At 44.6% G+C, this 19,835-nt stretch overlaps 1 protein-coding gene across 1 annotated transcript; it reads left to right on the top strand.

Annotated features, from left to right (window-relative positions):
* Positions 1 to 10,360: 10,360 nt before the first annotated feature.
* LOC149437980 (uncharacterized) lies at positions 10,361 to 16,088 on the top strand. Its single transcript, XM_089660386.1, has 3 exons — positions 10,361 to 10,758; positions 12,915 to 13,041; positions 16,085 to 16,088. Exons 1-3 carry the CDS (start codon positions 10,428 to 10,430, stop codon positions 16,086 to 16,088), a joined length of 462 nt encoding a protein of 153 aa, XP_089516512.1. The 5' UTR covers positions 10,361 to 10,427.
* Positions 16,089 to 19,835: the final 3,747 nt, after the last annotated feature.

The raw sequence follows: 19,835 nt of genomic DNA, 5'->3' as shown, positions 1-19,835 counted from the left end.
TCCCTCCAGCCCGGACACCACCCCCCATTGACTTCTCCATCATGTCCAACAACGCCACCATCAAACCCGCCCCGCAGGCCAGAATACTTGGTGTCATTTTGGACTCCAACCTATCCTTCCAGCCCCAAGTCCAATCTTTAACAAACTCATGCAGACTCCACCTCCACAACATCGCCAAAATCCGCACGTTCCTAACCCCAGAAACCACTAAACAGCTCATCCACTCCCTCATCATATCACGACTCGACTACTGCAACTCCCTCCTCACTGGCCTGCCTCGCCGCTGGCTATCCCCGCTTCAGTCCATCCTGAATACGGCTGCCAGACTCATTCACCTTTCCAACCGCTCCGTTTCCGCCACCCCCCTCCACTGGCTTCCGATTGCGCAACGGATCAAATTCAAAATCCTAACACTGACGTACAAAGCTGTCCACCATACTGCCCTGAACTACATCACTGACCTAATATCCAAGTACCACCCAACACGCACACTCCGCTCCTCACAAGACCTCCTTCTCTCTAGTTCCCTGGTCTCCTCCTCCCATGCCCGCCTCCAGGACTTCTCCAGGGTGTCACCAATCCTCTGGAACTCCCTGCCTCAACTCATCAGATTATCACCTACTCTCCTCTCCTTTAGGCGCACCCTGAAAACCCATCTCTTCAGGGAAGCCTACCCCACCCCCTGCTAACTTGCCGACCTCCTCCACTCTTCCTACCACTCCATCCCCCACAGCTATCTCCTCCTGTGCCACCATCCCCCCCCTCCTAGATTGTAAGCTCGAAAGAGCAGGGCCCTCGATCCCCTCATGTTTTGCATTGTATTGGTATTGTTCTGTCACATGTTCTGTCCCCCTTTGTAATGTACAGCGCTGAGCGAACTATTGGCACTTTATAAATACTGTATAATAATAATAATAATAATTTAACAATATATAACCATAAGGCCTGTAGCTCAAAAGCATCCTTTGATTTTGGGAACTTGGTGAAGAAATATTAAACTGTGGTAATCTTAATATGAAGGCATGGTGGAGGCTGTGACTATACTGCCTCCTAATGGTCAGATGTAAAATAGGTGGCTTAAAACCAACACTCCGTTTTAATATGCATTAGGGACACATCCTTTGCCACTATATAAAACCAAGTAAATATGTTTTATACTTTAAAAATGATTAGACGTAAAAATGTCTAAAAGATACAATAAAATGATAACAAGGGGGGAACCTTGATAATATATGCAATTGTAAACGTCATAATGTAAACCAATGGAATAATAAGATAAATATATAAGGAAAATTAAAATTAAAAACATATGTGGCATAATATTCCATATCCCTTACTAAAATTATAAAACAAGCAAAAAACATCCTAAGTAAATCCATAAATGGATAAATAGATACTAAGGTAATGTAAATGATGGATAGTATCAAATAATATCATAATCTCTAGGTAAAATTCAAACTGTTAGAGACAAATATCTTCATACGTAAAATATAATATAAAAACAGGCAATGTGAACAAGTGTGTTAAAATTAAATGTGAAAACCAATGGCATGATGGAGGAGAGGAGGAAGAATTTTTTTAGCTAGTATCGATGAAACAGTTAATGTCTAAATCGATATTAAGGCCATGAGGCGAGAGCGTTTGTAACAGATAAAACCATTTTGTTTCAAGCATGGATACAGCTCTCTTCCTATGTGTGCCTCTCCATTGTTTTTTGATTACATCAATCCCTGTAAATTTTAGACAGTGGGGGTTTCTATCATGGTATTGTCTAAAGTGCATTGATAAGGAATGTTCCTTAAAACCTTTGATATTCTTCAAATGTTCGCGTAATCTGTCCCTTAGTCTCCGTTTTTTTTCTACCTACATATTGCCTACCACAGGAGCACTCAAGGAGATAGACAACATGTGTTGAGTTGCATGTGATGGTAGTTTGGATGTCAAAGATTTCACCTGTGGTGTTTGATCTAAAAGATTTTACGGGATTTTTATGTATGCCATTGTGGACACGTAACATGCACCTATTACAGGGATAAAAGCCTTTGTGATTAACCTCCTTGGCGGTATTCCCGAGTGTAGCTCGGGGTAGAATTTCTATACCAAGAGCGGTAACCCCGAGCTACACTCGGGCTTACTATGCAGCGTTCTCTGGGGGTCCCTGCAGCACTTACCTTGTCCTTCGCTCCCACGATGTGTCCCCTGCAGCGTCCCCGTCCATCTCCTCCGGCGGATGCCGGCATCTGACTTCCGTGTTCCGGTCCCCGTGACGTCGGAACGTTCGGGCGGCGGAACCGGCGGGAAATTTGAAATTTTAAAAAAATGACATTTTTGCTGTCATTGCTTTTTCACTGCATTTCACATACATTGTGTCCCCACTGCTTTGTCCAGCGCCCTGCCTGCATTTTGACTGTTCTTTCTGCCTGGAAACTTAGAAAAGTCCATGGCGGCCAAAAAGCGTCCCTTTACATCAAAAGCGGTTTTAGAACAGCGATAGTAAATCAGAACCACTTGCAGAATTGAATGATAATGATTTGTGGGGGAAATTCGTCATCAGACACTGAAAACGATTTTGCGACTTTGCTCAGCGATGTGCGAATTTGCCTCTGTATTTCAAATTTCAGTGTATTATTATTTTTTATGATTATTTATTAAATTATAATTTATGATTTTGTGTTTCAAGTTTTATCATACCCGGAATGTTTAATAGACTCTTTTTCGGATAGATTTCAGTGAGTTATTCCTAAAAATTACAGCCTACAATTAAAAACTACATATTTCCATGCAAAAAAATGGTACCGCTTTCAGCACAAAATTCCTGACATGATCATACCACCAGGGAGGTTAAAGAAAAAGGTCGGTTGCTTGGGAGGGCAAATTATATTGGGTGCCAGTTTGTTCCTAAGTGTTGGTGCTTTGCAATAGGCGATTTCTGGAAAATTGGGTAGAGAGTTCCCTAGAACCGGGTCATTTTTGAGAATGATCCAATTCGTTCTAATGATTTTAGCTATGTCCTTGTACTGTGTCGAGAAATTGATGACGAAAGGACAAAATCTTTCGGTTTGGACTTTAGGTTTGGTAGTGAGAAGGTCATTCCTATCCATTTTGCTAACCTTATTGATATCGCTTTCCAACAAGGTGGCATCGTATCCCTTCTCAATGAATCTATTTTTGAGAATATCAGATTGTATAATAAAGTCTTCCCGATTTGCACAATTTCTGTGTATGCGTAAAAACTGTCCCCTAGGTATGTTGTCAAACTATCTGGGTAGGTGGCAACTGTCTTTAGGAATAAAACTGTTTCTGCCCGAGGGTTTAAAATAGCTTTTTGTGGAAATTATCTCACCATTATTAAAAAGAGCAAGATCTAAAAAGTTAATAGAAAAGTAATCATGTTGGAAAGATAATTTGATGTTTAATGAGTTATAATTGAGGGTGGTAAAGAAATTATTTAGTGTAAACTCATCGCCCTCCCATAATAACAAGATATCGTCAATATATCGACGGTAAAAAATTAATTGGGGCCAGTCTCGAGAATAAATTAAATCCTCCTCCCACCTTGCCATAAATAAGTTGGCTAGACTCGGTGCAAACGTTGCACCCATAGCGACTCCGGTCATTTGCAGATAATACTTATTGTCGAACCAAAAATAATTGTGGCTCAAAGCAAAGTCGAGTAAATCGAGAACAAAGTGCTTTTGTGTCGCGGGAATGTCGTCAGCTGTGTCCAAATAGGATTCAACCGCGGCATAGCCATCGGCGTGTTTCATGTTACTATACAATTCTGCTACGTCTGCTGTTACCAGATATGTAGGGTTGCGAATTGTAACATTCCTAATATCCATTAGGACTTGCTTTGTGTCTTTCAGGAAGGATGGTGTATTACTAACTAGGGGTTGGAGGTAGTTATCTATATACTCCCCCACCCGGGAACAGAGGGAACCAATGCCGCTGACTATTGGGTGTCCCAGGGGATTAACTGGATCTTTATGCATTTTTGGTAGACAATACAAGACTGGGAGCTTGGGGACTGTGGGGCATAAATAATCCCTCTCTTTTTTATTTAAGATACCATCCTCATAACCCTTTTTTATGAGTGCCTTTAATAGTCTTTTATAGGGAACAAGTGGGTTGTTAGATAATTCTCTATAGCTGTCTTTGTCATTAAGAATATCTTGTACTTGGGATATATACCGTATTTTTCGCTCCATAAGACGCACTTTTTTCCCCCCAAAAAAGGGGGGAAAATGTCAGTGCGTCTTATGGAGCGAATATGGAGCGGCCGGTCCGGTATTTCCACTGCCGCCGTGTCAGAATACCGGGCCGGCCGCTCAGCTCTACAGCAGGACCTTAGAGATGACTGCTGACCTTTGGGGAGGGAGGGGGAGCGGGTACCTGAATTTGACAGGTACCCGCTCCCACTTCCGTGGAGTTGTTCTTTCATCTTACCCGTTCCTCTATCCAGCGGCGCGGTCTCCCCTGCTTCTGTAGTGTGGGCATGACAGCCGGGTGCCAAGTGCGCATGCGCAAGAAGCGGTGCTTTTTGTGAATGGTAAGGCGACACCTGGGACACATGACAGATCCCAGAAGCCGCAGGACCAATCACAAAGCGCAAGTGCTTCTCGCTCATGCGCACTGGGCATCTGGCTGTCATGCCGAGCGCCATTACAGAAGCCGGGAAGACAGCGCGCGGCTGGATAGAGGAACAGGTAAGATGAAAGAACAACTCCGCGGAAGTGGGAGCGGGTATCTGTCAAATTCAGGTACCCGCTCCCCCCCCTCCCCAAAGGTCAGCAGTCATCCCCTGTACTATCCAAAGTCTCTGGTCATCTCCTGTACTGTCCGCAGTCTCTGGTCATCCCTGTGCTGTCCGCAGTCTCTGGTCATCTCTGTGCTGTCCGCAGTCTCTGGTCATCTCTGTGCTGTCCGCAGTCTCTGGTCATCTCCTGTACTGTGTCCGCAGTCTCTGGTCATCTCCTGTACTGTGTCTGCAGTCTCTGGTCATCTCCTGTACTATGTCTGCAGTCTCTGGTCATCCCTGTACTATGTCCGCAGTCTCTGGTCATCCCCTATACTATGTCTGCAGTCCATTAGTTCAGAATTTTTTTTTTCCTGTTTTCTGCCTCTAAAACCTAGGTGCGTCTTATGGTCAGGTGCGTCTTATGGAGCGAAACATACGGTAATCCTTTTTGTTCATGACAACTACGCCACCTCCCTTGTCCGCAGGCCGGACCACCAATTCTTTCTCTTCTAATAGTTGTTTAGTCAATGAGACTATGCGTATTTGGTGATAATATCTATTAATTGGCTTTTTTATTTTTATTTTGTGCAAATCTTTAAGAACCATACTTTTAAAGATGGTAATGTGAGAATGTGCGGGAGGATTAAAGAGTGAGGCATTCTTTAAATTGGAGTTCTTAGTGGTACCAGGAAAAGTGTTAGTAATATCCCTAGTAACAGGATTATTTAAAAAAAGCCTCTTCAAAGCTAACTTTCTCGTAAACTTGTGAATGTCTATGAAAGTTTCAAATTTATTAAGTTTGACTGGTGGAACATATTTCAAACCTTTATTGAGAAGGTTTAATTCATCTTCAGTAAGGGTTTTGTCACTGAGGTTTTAGATCCCTGTAGAGGTTTTATCCTTCTTTTTTTGGCTGTTGTACCTGGTTCCTCCTTGTCTGCCTCTAACATTTTTGGCTCTATACACCACCACAATGGATTTGAAATGAAACAAACAAGATGTGCTTTAACTGCAGACTGTCAGCTTTAATTTGATGGTATTTACATCCAAATCAGGTGAACTGTGTAGGAATTACAACACTTTGCATATGTGCCTCCCACTTGTTAAGGGACCAGAAGTAATGGGACAGAACAATAATCATAAATAAAACTTTCACTTTTTAATACTTGGTTGCAAATCCTTTGCAGTCAATGACAGCCTGAAGTGTGGAACGCATAGACATCACCAGACGCTGGGTTTCATCCCTGGTGATGCTCTGCCAGGCCTCTACTGCAACTGTCTTCAGTCCCTGCTTGTTCTTGGGGCATTTTCCCTTCGGTTTTGTCTTCAGCAAGTGAAATGCTCAATCGGATTCAGGTCAGGTGATTGACTTGGCCATTGCAGAACATTCCACTTCTTTGGTGTCTTTTGCAGTCTGCTTTGGGTCATTGTCCATCTGCACTGTGAAGCGTCCAATGAGTTGTGAAGCATTTGGCTGAATATGTGCAGATAATATTCCCGAAACACTTCACAATTCATCCGGCTGCTTCTGTCAGCAGTCACATCATCAATAAATACAAGAGAAGCAGTTCCATTGGCAGCCATACATGCCTACGCCATGACACTACCACCACCATGCTTCACTGATGAGGTGGTATGCTTAGGATCATGAGCAGTTCCTTCTCCATACTCTTCTCTTCCCATCACTCTGGTACAAGTTGATGTTGGTCTCATCTGTCCATAGGATGTTGTTCCAGAACTGTGAAGGCTTTTTTAGATGTCGTTTGGCAAACTCTAATCTGGCCTTCCTGTTTTTGAGGCTCACCAATGGTTTCCATCTTGTGGTGAACCCTCTGTATTCACTCTGGTGAAGTCTTCTCTTGATTGTTGACTTTGACACACATACACCTACCTCCTGGAGAGTGTTCTTGATCTGGCCAACTGGTGTGAAGGGTGTTTTCTTCACAAGGGAAAGAATTCTTCGCTCATCCACCACAGTTGTTTTCCGTGGTCTTCCGGGTCTTTTGGTGTTGCTGAGCTCACCGGTGCGTTCCTTCTTTTTAAAAATGCTCCAAACAGTTGTTTTGGGCACGCTTAATGTTTTTGCTATCTCTCTGATGGGTTTGTTTTGTTTTTTCAGCCTAATGATGGCTTCACTGATAGTGACAGCTCTTTGGATCTCATCTTGAGAGTTGACAGCAACAGATTCCAAATGCAAATAGCACACTTGAAATGAACTCTGGACCTTTTATCTGCTCATTGTAATTGGGATAATGAGGGAATAACATACACCTGGCCATGGAACAGCTGAGAAGCCAATTGTCTCATTACTTTTGGTCCCTTAACAAGTGGGAGACACATATGCAAACTGTTGTAATTCCTACACCGTTCACCTGATTTGGATGTAAATATCCTCAAATTAAAGCTGACAGTCTGCAGTTAAAGCACATCTTGTTCATTTCATTTCAAATCCATCGTGGTGTATAGAGCCAAAAATGTTAGAATTGTGTCAATGTCCCAATATTTATGGACCTGACTGTAGGTCAGGCGAGCGTGAGAGCCATTCAATGGTATCAATTCATTCATCCTCCAGGAACTACCCGCATACTCTTGCCACATGAGGCCAGGCATTGTCGTGCACCAGGAGAAACCCAGAACCCACTGCACCAGGAGGAACCCAGGACCCACTGCATCAGCGTAGGGTCTGACAATGGGTCCAAGGATTTCATCATGATACCTAATGGCAGTCAGGGTCCAATTATCTAGCCTGTAGGGGTCTTTGCATCCTTTCATGGATATGCCTCCTCACACCATCACTGACCCACTACCAAAATGGTCATGCTGAATGATGTTACAGGTAGCAGAACGTTCTCCACAGCTTCTCCAGACCCTTTCATGTCTGTCACATGTGCTCAGGGTGAAAAGCACAGGGTGCCGATGGTGGACCTGCCATTTCTGGTGTTCAATGGAAGATACCAATCCAGCTCTATGGTGACAGGCAGTGAGCACAGAGCCCACTAGGGGATGTCTGACTGTCAGGCCACACTCATGAAGTCTGTTTCTGATTGGTCAAAGACATTCACACCAGTGTCCTGCTGGAGGTCATTTTGTAGGGCTCTGGCAGGGCTCATCCTGTTCCTCCTTGCATAAAGGAGCAGATACCGGTCCTGCTGATGGGATAAGGACCTTCTACGATCTCATCCAGCTCTCCTAGAGTAACTGCCTGTCTCCTGGAATCTCCTCCATGCTCTTGAGACTGTGCTGGGAAACACAGCAAACCTTCTGGCAATGGCACGTATTGATGTGCCATGCTGGATTAGTTGGACTGCCTGTGCAACCTCTGTAGAGTCCAGGTATGGCCTCATGCTACCAGTAGTGACACTGATCCTAGCCAAATACAAAACAAAAAATGTCAGTGGCCTCCACCTGTAAAACCATTCCTGTTTTGGGGGTTGTCTCATTGTTGCCCATCTAGTTCACCTGTTGTTAATTTCAAGACCAAAGCAGCTGAAACTGATTAACAACCCCCTCTGCTACTTACCTGACCAGATCCATATCCCAGCAGTGTCACTGACTTGATGGTAGACTAAGATAAAAGTATTCCTTTCATTTGTTTGAGCCGTGTACTTATACACTTATGCTAATTACCTATTTTCAGCCCTCTCTGGTCTGGTTACATGATCTCCCTTGTGTCAGCCAGTGGCAGCTGCAGGGGAGAGGAGGGAGCGCTGAACAATAACTGGGAAAGCCTAGAGCGGTGATGTCCCTTATAAGCCCCCATGTCACATGTCATTGTTGTCGCTCCCTCCTTTACCTTGCACCCACTGCTGGCTGACACAAGGGAGCCGGATCACATGACGACCCAACTGGAGCGAGATGAAGAAGGGTAAGTGCTGTATATACATCTTTCTTATACAGGTTAGCCAACATGAGGAAAGAACAAAGAGAGGGCGCACAGGCCTAGTGCATTACCATAAAAAATGTTTAATAAAAAATAAAGTATGTGTTGTACTCACAAACGACAATATAGTCAAGGCACGTCATAAGGAACAGCTGGGTCAGCACCGCGCTGAGTAACAGTCCGCAATAGGGAGTGTAGACATCCAAAAGCTGACGCGTTTCGAGGACTTGCCTTTTCCTCAGAGCTGGCTGTTACTCAGCGCGGTGTTGACCCAGCTGTTCCTTATGACGTGCCTTGACTATATTGTCGTTTGTGAGTACAACACATACTTTATTTTTTATTAAACATTTTTTATGGTAATGCACTCGGCCTGTGCGCCCTCTGTTTTGTCTTTCCTCATTCAGTATATTTGGATTCCCCCGGTCTATTTGAGGGCAGCAAAATGTGCATGTTCCAGAACATTCCTTATGTGGTTGTAGCATCGAGTCCATCCCCAAGCGCAGGAGCATTTGTGTTTGCTAGCCAACATAGGTGCTAGGAGGGGGGGGGGCATTTTTAAATTTTATTTAGCCTGTAATTCTACCATTTTTGGATAGAGTGGAGATGGATTAGAACCCCTGCCAGGTGTCTATTGCCGGTTGTGCCCCCATGGGGGGAGATTCATCCTCTCTATTCATCCTATTTACCATTACTGTACAGAGTGAAATAAAAAAAACCCAACATTTTTGTTGTTACCGACACAGGAATAGAAAGGGAAATCTCCCATTGGGGACACTAGTTCCGGTCAGGGCTTCTTTCATCAGGAACGCATGGGAACACATTCCATCACCTCCAGCACTGATTGTATGTAGAGGCAAAGGGGCGCTGGGGTGTCCTGGAGGGTCTATTAATGCTGGCTGCTGAGGATCTATTGTTTCTGGAGAGGATACACTTTTGCGGGGGGGGGGGGTCTCTTGTGCTGGAGATTTCTATTGTTGCTGGGAATTGTTCTTATGTTGCTGGGGGGTCATTTATTGATGTGTGGGATCTACTGTTGAGTGAAGGGTCTATTATTCCTGGCTGCTGGAGGGTCAGTAACAATAGACTCCTCCCTCAAAAGTAGATCCCACCCATCAACAACTGACCCCCCCAGCAACATAAGGGCTGAGGGGAGATCCATTGTTTCTGCTTGGAGTCTAGTGTTGCTGGGGGGGATTTTGTTGCTGGCTGCAGAGGATCTATTTTACTGCTTTTCTTGTTGTTAACAAATTCCATACAAAATACTTAACACAACAAAATGATACTTCTGTATTCTCTAAAAAAAAGCGGCACAGGGGGGAGGGGTTTAGGGGGTGGAACCAAGGAACAGTGCTTGGAGGTGGGTAAGGGGCAGGGACAAGGGGGACTTGGATAGAGAGAGTTCCTGCACCTATTCTCTGAGAAAAAGAGCCCTGCTTCTGGTGACAACCATTACTTCTCTCAATTTGGAGGGATTTCCTCTCACTTCCTGTTGTGGCTATGGGACAGGAAGTGAAGAGAAATCTCCCCAATAGGACACAGATGGAAAAAAACAAAACAAAAACAGAAACAAACATAACCCTCCCTTACTGTATCCAAAAATGGAAAAAATAAATAAACATTTTTCCTATAGTTGTGTGTAAGATACAAGGGCAGGACCCGGTTCAGTTTGTGGCATGTTGTTATACCTGTGTGCAAGGAATGTAATCTGTATAAGAAACATTTCAGCACACTCCCATCACCTTTGTACGCAGCAAACGTGGAAGCAAATTTTACCAGAAACAGAATATCACAGAAACAAGACACTGGGCAATGTTTCCAGCAATTGACCCCACACAATACAAACAATTCATCCTTGATTTTCATCTTCCAGGAGGTTCCTCAGAGGACCAGACATACACCAGGGTGCTCCTGCAGCTGTTTGGTTATACCGGTCATGGCAAATCGGCTTTTGTCAACTCCTGCATCTATGCCCTTGGAGAAGAAGAATTCTGGACCCATGCCAGAACTGGATCAACTGAATCCTCCGTTATCACAACGAGGAGAAACAAGTATGAACTTACTGATACCATCTCCATCGTGGACAACAGAGGATTCAGAACAAAGGACGGAGCTGAGGAAGCGGTGGCTTATGCACAACTAGGTAATCTATAAAATATTTTCTTTGTCAACCTATTATGCTTGGGAGGAAAGTTCATAAAATATGTTTATATTGTATTCAGCTGCCCCAAATTTAAAGAATTTGTTGCCATTTTTCACATTTGAATAGAAAGTTGCAAAGACTGGAAAAATGTTGCCACAAACCTCTGACAATGAAGGTGGTTTTTTATGTCATATGTCAGCATTTTTGGTTGGTAACATGGTGTAAAAAAAGACTGATGGACTATAAAATAGACTATAATCCTATAGAGAAAACAGCAACAGATGGTGTCATGGTGAGGGAGATTTACTAAAGCAAATGTTCAATTATCAATCATTAACCACCTCATTGCCACAATATAGCCGAAAGATGACCCCTGCTCTAAGTTATTACCACCTTCTCCTTTCTTTCTACTTCATGTCCTTGAAAAGCAAACAAGACATTTTTTACCTTAATACATTCCCTGCATTAAAATGGTTGCAAAGGCAGAAAGTTGTTTACATTCTCTGTATTAAGGTAAAAAGCCTTCTGTGTTCAGCTGCCTTACCCCCCCCCCCCCACCAAATACTTACCTGAGCCCAATCTCAGTCCCCAGAGCAGTGGCTCCCTCCTCTCTCTTCCTCCTCACTGGACATTGGCTCTTGCTACTGTTAAACACAGCCTGTGAGGAAGGAGCAGTGGTGTTGCTGAGCTGCAATGTGTGTGTCAATGGACACACACAGCGCAGCTTGGGAGTAAGCCAGTACTAGTATCTCCATAGTAAGTGGCTTATTATAGGGGTACTTGGAAGGGGAAAGGAGTCAGGAGCACTGGTGGGTGACCACAGAGGAGGAGGTTGGGGGCTGTTGTGTGCAGAACCATTGTAAGTATAACCTGCCTAAAATGTTAAGAAAAAAAAGATCCCGATCATTTTAAAGTGATACTAAAGGTTATTTTTTTTCTGTAAAATAACAAACATGATATACTTACCTGCTGTGAGCAGTGGTTTTGCACAGAGCAGCCCGGATCCTCCACTTCTTGGGTCCCCTTCCGGCACTCCTGGCTCCTCCTTTCTGTCGGACGCCCCCATAACAAGCAGCTTGCTACGGGGGCACCTGAGTAGGCATGTTGCCAAGCTGCTACTGTGTGTATCTGTTCACACACAGAGCTGTGGCTTCGCCTTGCCCCCTCTCTCTCTTCATTGGCTGACTGGCTGTGATTGACAGCAGTGAGAGCCAATGAGGAGGAAGAGACCCGGGACAGCTGAAGCTGTTATGCACATCGATGGATTGGAATGGGACTCAGGTAAGTATTGGGGGGAGGCTGTACACAGAAAGTTTTTTACCTTCATGCATACAATGCATGAAGGTGAAAAACCTTGAACCTTTACAACCACTTTAAGGTAGTAAATGTCCCATTATTTGACCCCCCCTCCCCTTCCCCAACTACTTGAGTCCTCACTCCATCCAGCACTGTGCCCGTCTGTGGTGGCTCTTCTCTCTCTCCAAGAATCCACAGGACACAAAGGCAGCAGTGGGAGCCATTGGTTTCTGTTGCTGTCAATCAAATGCTGTAGGAAAGAAATGGGAGGCAGGACCGAGCTGCACTATGCGTGTCTATGGACTCAGGAGCGGATCTACAGGTGTGCCACCACAGCAAGCGGCGGCTGTCATTGCTCGTCGTCATTGGCCACACACACGGGAGTTCCGTGAGGATCGGCATCACCGAATTTGTACAGTGAGCGGCTCACTCTACAGGGGTGGACAGGCAGGTAAGTAACTTTAGTGCAGAAGAAGCAAAGCATGAGTCTTCTGCATTACAATTCCTGCCTGTCTGACAGTTTTTATATTTTTAGTTAAAGTTCCACATTAAATAAGTGAATTTGCACTTAGAGGATGCGCTGAATCTGGCTGACTTCAGTCCTCCTATCATGGCCAAGCCAACATCTTTATTTTCTCTTTAATTTTCCATACAGATGGTAAGATATCCTGAACAAAAGAATTGTGCTTTCATTTTCTCCTCATGTACTAAGCTACTGTAAGTGAGAAAACTGACTCTGCAAAGTGGTCATGCTCTAATCTTTAGTAAATTGGCCCCGATGTGTGACGTTATGGTGGACACCAGTCATGTAGCTCCTATAACTCTGGTATCTTTTTATGTCTGTCTGTTGTCACTCGCAGGTCATTTTCTCCCCTTGGATGAGGAAGTGGTGCTGACTAAGGACTTTGTGTGGATAATGTCCCGGGTGGAGGATTGTGACCCAACACCAAACTACACCGATTTTATTGTCCCCATATTTATTTACAGGTATGGATCTAGAGAAAGCTTTGCATACATTGTTATGACAAAATTATAATATTTGATGTATGTTTTGTGCTACTTTGCATGACTGTAATTGGCTATAAAGTATAACCACTTGTGGGCCGTCCCATGTACTGTTACTGCGGCAGGCCAGCCGCTCTGCGCTGGGAACATACATGTATGAGATCCGGCGTTTCCAGGTATGGGGAGCGCATGCAGGCACAATGCCCATCTGTACTGTCATTCAGTACAGCACAAGTTGGTCAGCAGGTTCCGGCCAATGACTTATGACCAGGACCTGCTGATCAGCTTAGCAAATCACAGTACAGAGCCCTATGTTTACTAAAAACACAGGGCTCTGTACATAGAGCAGCAATGTGCCTGTTTTTTCTCCCTGCAAATCAGGGAGAAAAGACAGTCACATCTATTAGTAAAAGCAGCATATATTACATACATCACACACTTTACACATTGGTAGGCACACAGTTAACCCTTTGATTGCCCCTAGATGTTAACCCCTTCCCAGCTAGTGTCTTTAGTACAGTGACAGTGTACAGCATTATCACTGAAAACTGTATCAGTATCACTGGCGATGTCAGTGTCAGTCAGTTCCCACCCCAGTGTCAATTAGGGGTTTATTTACTAACGCCGGTAGAGTTCAAAATCAGGATCATTTCTGTATAGAAACCAATAAATTGGACAAATAAATTGGTTGAATGTCTTAATCAAGAAATATTACAGAATTCAGATTGCAGTCATAATTTATACATGCCTAATGAAATATTACACACTTTCAAGAGATGTGTTCTACAGGACACCTCTGACTAGGGGCGGACTGACCATTCGAGCACTCGGGCACTGCCTTTCATGGGGCCCGGGGTCAGTAGGAGGCCCAATGAAATGCCCCTGTTACCTTTTTTATAGGTTTTTTTGGGTTTGCTTTGAGTGTGTGCAAGGACACAGGGGCCCCATGATTCCCTATTGCCCGGGGGCCCCATGAGTTGTCAGTCCACCCCTGCCTCTGATTCACACAATTTGAGGTGGGGGGGTTGTGTTAGCCCAGGGGTGTCACATTCAGGTTCATTGCAGGTTGCATCAATACTATGATTGCCCTCAAAGGGCCAGTTGTATCTGTAAGACTAGAAGTCCAGTGCACCCCCCCCCCCATCCTGTACATCAGATGTCAAAACCTTCCTCACCATCAGAAGTCAAGAGTTCCCCACCAGGGATGGATTCAGCCTGTCAGATGTGGGAGAGCAATAAAAATGTCAGGAGGGCAGAAAATGGGAGGTCAGCAGGGCAGAGCACAGGGGTCAGCAGAGCTGAGGATATATTACAGCAGAGCTGAGGGCAGGGGTCAGCAGAATGCAAGGGCAGGAGATCACAACTGGCAGGGCAGAGGACAGGGGTCACAACTGGCAGGGTGGAGGACAGGGGTCACAACTGGCAGGGCAGAGGACATGGATCACAACTGCTAGGGCAGAGAACAGGGGTCACTGCTTGCAGGGCAGAGGACAGGGGTCTCAACTGGCAGGGTGGAGGATAGGGATCACAACTGGCAAGGCAGAGGACAGGGGTCATAACTAGCATGGTGGAGGATAAGGGTCACTTTTGGCAGGGCAGAGAACAGGGGCCACTGATGGCAGGGTGGAGGACAGGGGTCACTTTTGGCAGGGCAGAGGTCAGGGGTCACAACTAGCAGGGTGGAGGACAGAGGACACTGTTGACAGGGAAGAGGACAGGGATCACAACTGTCAGGGCAAAAGACATGAGTCACTGCTGACAGGGCAGAGGACAGGGGTTAATGCTGGCAGGGCAGAGGACAGGGGTTAATGCTGGCAGGGCAGAGGACAGGGGTTAATGCTGGCAGGGCAGAGGACAGGGGTTAATGCTGGCAGGGCACTCAGAAGAGCTCCTTTACCATCCCTGCACTGCACACAGCCTGAGCACAGGCAGCAGAACTCCTCCTCCCCACACAGATAGCTTTGGCTTTTTTAGACCCAACTAGAATCTGGGGGGGGGGGGGCAAAGCCCACCCCAGAACCCCCCTACATCTGGTCATATTTCCCACCCTTCCTTATATCACAGTGCACTCCCTACCTTATGCTGTGGCCAGGAAGAAGAGCAGAGGGGGGCTGGAGATCTGGGTGTGGAGCTGGGAAGCAGAAAGTGAAGAGTTTGGAGGAGGACCAGAAGAGGGCTGGAGTCAACTGCTGGAATCTGCTGAATCTGAGACCAGGGGAGGTGGAGACAAGGGGGTGCTGCAGCTGCACAGAGGGGCACAAGATCTGTAGGTGAAATTATTTCCTCCTCTCTGCTGCTGACTGCTGTAACAGGGGGGCAGAGATGAGCCCCTCTGTGGATGTACAGAGAAGCACAGGATCTGGTGGAGGAGTTCTGTCCTCTTTGTTGGAGACTGCTGGAACAGGCTAGGGGAGGAGACAAGAGGGGTGCTGCAGCTGCACAGAGGGGCACAGGATCTGTAGGAAGATTTCTGTCCTCCTCTCTGCTGCTGACTGCTGGAACTGGGGGTGGGGTGGTGGGCAGAGATGAGTCCTCCATGACTGCACAGAGAAGCGCAGGATCTGGCTGAGGAGTTCTGTCCTCTTTGCTGGCAAATGTTTGGAACAAGGTGGGGGAGGAGACAAGAGGGGTGCTGCAGCTGCAGGAGAGGTGCAAGGCCACAGGAAATGGCCAGGTGACCCAGATTTGGCTCATGGGACTTGTGTATGACAGATGTGTATTAGCCTATGCCTAATAAATAACATGTGTATAGTCTTGCTTGTAGCTTTTAGACACGGAGCATATATGTATCTTCACATAGCCTTCTATAAAGTCTGCTTGTCTCACTTCTCCCAATCTTGATGAAAAAAAAAAATTATCAATTCAATTCCTAAGCCCCCCCCCCCCCCCCGCATACATGACAACATTAGCATTGTAAATAATCAGTTATTAGATCACAGAAAGCTTCTCACACAATCTCAGTTACAGTAAAGAATCTGCAATGTTGTGAAGTTCTAAACATTGTTCCTCTTCTGTCCTATCGCAGGTAATGACTTAGTATTGATAAGAAAAGCAAAGAAAACCAGGGGAAGGGATCCACTGGCATAGAGGTTCCAATAAAAACCAAAGTATATTCTAAAGTCAAAATAAAAATAATCACAAACAAAATGATATGTCCGACACCTCCACCACACACAGACAGATAAAAGACAACATCGTCATGCAAAAGAACAGCCCACGTTCCGAGGTCCTGGCACCTCCGACATGCACCTGTAAGATCAAAAGGGACAGGATAGATAGATAGACCTGTTAATTGGTGGATGAAAGTCTAGAAATATAGATGGAAACAAGATGGAATGGAATCATTAAATGAGGAAAAAAAAGCACAATGGAAAAATAAATGCAATACCAGCAATAAAAATTGAAATAAATGATGATTGATTGTATATTGTTCAATGTCACTTGGATCCATGCATGATGTCATGCTATAACATTAACGATGTATGAATAGATGAATCCCCATTAGGGGTAGATATCACTCCAACCTGCCTAAGTCTCCCATCTTCATGATAACCTCATATCGAGGAAAGTTCTGCATCACAACGGATGCTATAGTATGGAGAGGCAAGGAGTAAATTGTTTGAATACGTTGCAGTAAAGCAGCTCAATAGACAATTAGAACATCAATGGCATGGTTGTGATTTAGATGTTTTGAGGTCAAAGTTCACATTTCAGAACACAAAATGTGCTTAACTCATGTCATATGGTAATTCATAAGTTTCCACATATAAGAACAGGTCATGCAGAGGGTGGTATAATGACTGCCAATTCACCCACACGCTGAACAATTTACCCAGTATATGGGCATATAGCTAGCACCCAATAGGCGCATTTAACTAAGCAAAAAACAGCAGTGTGCATGGTGTGCAAATGAATGTAGATCCAGGGCTTGCAGAGTGATCAGCTGGACAGCCGGATAATGGAACGACATCTAGTGTTGATGCATCAGCATGGTGTACAGGTAAGTACAAATCCAGGGTATGCAGAGCGGTCAGCTGTGCGGCCGGCCTATGAAGCGGCATCTATCGCTAATGCATCACCATGATGTACATCAGTGTACATCTCCAGGGCATGTATGTTATTTTCTTGCTGCCCTACACACTCACCGGCCATGTTATTAGAAACACCAGTTCAATTGCTTGGTAACTAATTGGTGGTAATTAGCCAATCACATGGCAGCAACTCAATGCATTTAGGCATCTAGACGTGGTGAAGACGACTTGCTGAAGTTCAAACCAAGCATCAGAATGGGGAAGAAAGGGGATTTAAGTGACTTTGAACAAAAAAGAGAAAATATCCAGTGAGTGGCAGTTGTTTGGAGGAAAATGCCTCGTTGAGGTCAAAGATCAGAGGAGAATGGACAAAGTGGTTCCAGATGATAGAAAGGCAACAGTAACTCAAATAACCACTTGTTACAACCGAGGTATGCAGAATACCATCTCTGAATGCACTATATATCTAGCCTTGAAGCAGATGGGCTACAGCAGCAGAAGACCACATCGGGTGCCGCTCTTGTCAGCTAAGAACAGGAAACAGAGGCTGCAATTCACACAGGCTCACCGAAATTGGACAATAGAAGATTGGAGAAATGTTTCCTGGTTTGCTGAGTCTCAATTTCAGCTGCAACATTCAGATGTTAGGGTCAGAATTTGGCATAAACAACATGAAATCATGGATTCATCCTGCCTTGTATCAACGGTTCATGGATGTGCAGCCAACAAATCTGCAACAACTGCGTGTTGCTATCATGTCTATATGGACCAGAAACTCTGAGAAGTGTTTCCAACACCTTGTTGAATCTATGCCATGAAGAATGAAGGCAAAAGGGGGTCCAACCCGGTACTACCAAGGTGGACCTAATAAAGTGGCCGGTGAGAGTATATCAGTTACATTGTAGGCAAGCAGTTAAAAGTTGAGTTGTCAATTTTCTTTGAATGTCATTTCATGTGGGGCTGTCCTGCAGCAGTTTGTGTCCCATCCTCTACCCACAAGTCCATATTCAAGAGGTCTGCCTTTCTCAGCTAGTCTTCCCAATCATTTATAGACATACAAGATGTCAGGAGGTGAAACAACTTTCCTATCTAAAAAAATGAAATATCTTTCAACAAAGTTGGTATATAAGGACACTAAACTTTGGTTTTCTTCTAGTGCGAGGCACGAACTTCCAAAGGAGCAACATGATGAATTGCACAGTTTTTTCACAAACTGCAGAGCTATGACAGGTAACTTCACTTCTCAGATGTTTCACTGCTAAGACTACCTGAAGAACATCTTTGTTGACTTAAGGGATTCAAAAAAGAATAGAGTGAGGTGACTCTTCTATCAGCCAAGATGATTGTAAAAGAAAAAAATGTAATTAATAGCTCACTTACCATGACTGAAAGTATATACGCAGGTCTTGTCAAGGGGGTGTTCCTCAAGGTTGTCCTAAAGAAATGTATCCCTCACACCTTCACCTCCCCTTCCATAAGTTTTTTGAATCACATAGTGGTGGTATCTATGATGGAGGAAGAGGCCCAGGATGCTATGACAGTTATTCAAGGACATTCTACAAGAAGGTGTGAATTTGTTTGGAACCCATGCAAGCTCTCTGTCAGAATGGAGAGGGCACAAGCAGTTAGGGATTCCACTTGCTATGAACCAAAACAGCACATTTTCAAGTAGCAATCCAAGAAAACAAAATCCAGGGCACTCCTCACTGATGTCACTCTTCTTTATGTAAAATATATACTCACCTAGGTGAATGCAGCATCACTCTGATGCTGCATCTGTTCCCTGACGATTCTGCACTGAGAACTGAGCGATCAGACACCCCTGATCACTGAATTCCCCCCTCCATTCTGAGAAGAAAACCGGGACTGTCAGTCACCAGCTCTTTGCTCTGCCCCTCAGCACTCACTGTAATGCTGAGCTGTGGAGAGGGCAAGAAGGGCTGCCTCAGGCTCTCAGCAACTTGCTGCCGGTCCAGGTTGCTGGGTAAATCCCGACTGTAGAGTTGGGATCGATCCAGCGCCTGGACTAGCTGAGTGACATCTGTTGGCTGAAAGTGGGCCACAGTCATGCAGAATGAACTGCACCCCTGTGATCCAGAGGAGAAATATGGCCAAAAAAGCTTTGCAATTTAAATTGCAATTGACACAACACCTTGACACTCCTCACCATCTGAGGACTGGAAAGCTGCAATATATTACATTTGTGTTCTTGTGTTCACATACACTTTCATTAATTCGTTTTTGTGATCATATACAATTGTACAGCATTTTCTCCCTCTACATATATTTTGTATAAATACACAAATGGCCAGTAATGCACCTGTCCTTGAATGTAGTAAATCTAGAATCAGTGCCAGGGTTGCCATTTTTATACTTCACTTTCATTTAGGAACAAAAGAAAAAAAAGTGTCATACTGAAAAACAAAGAAAGTTCACAACTGAACCTTAAAAAAACAATATTTCAAAAACCTAAAGATACAAATATTCCATAGAGATGCCATTTTGAATGTGACTCAGCGCCTGTAATGTGATCTCAGGTTCTGCGCTGAATTATGAGAGTTGTCAGGAGCCATATGCAGGTTCCCATTGATATGGATGTAACGAAGAACATTTCTTGCTGCACACTGAAAAGGAAAGGCCATTCTTAATATGACCAGAAAAATGAACTTGTTAAAGGTAGTGAACTCTTGGAAGTTTACATTTTCAACTGAACTTTCCTATTTTTTATCATAATGACAGGGATTG

This window comes from Staurois parvus, unplaced genomic scaffold (genome assembly GCF_062004578.1).
Source record: "Staurois parvus isolate SC_StPar_1 unplaced genomic scaffold, SC_StPar_1.0 ptg001234l, whole genome shotgun sequence".
Classification (NCBI taxonomy): Eukaryota; Metazoa; Chordata; class Amphibia; order Anura; family Ranidae; genus Staurois; species Staurois parvus.
Note: the sequence above shows the minus strand (reverse complement) of the source record. Positions and strands in the feature narration are given on the sequence as shown.

Coding starts and splice junctions, on each gene's coding strand:
- LOC149437980 (XM_089660386.1), top strand. CDS start 10,428: ATGTTTCCAGCAATTGACCCCACACAATACAAACAATTCATCCTTGAT. Junction 10,759..12,914: donor GGTGGCTTATGCACAACTAG/GTAATCTATAAA, acceptor TGTCACTCGCAG/GTCATTTTCTCCCCTTGGAT.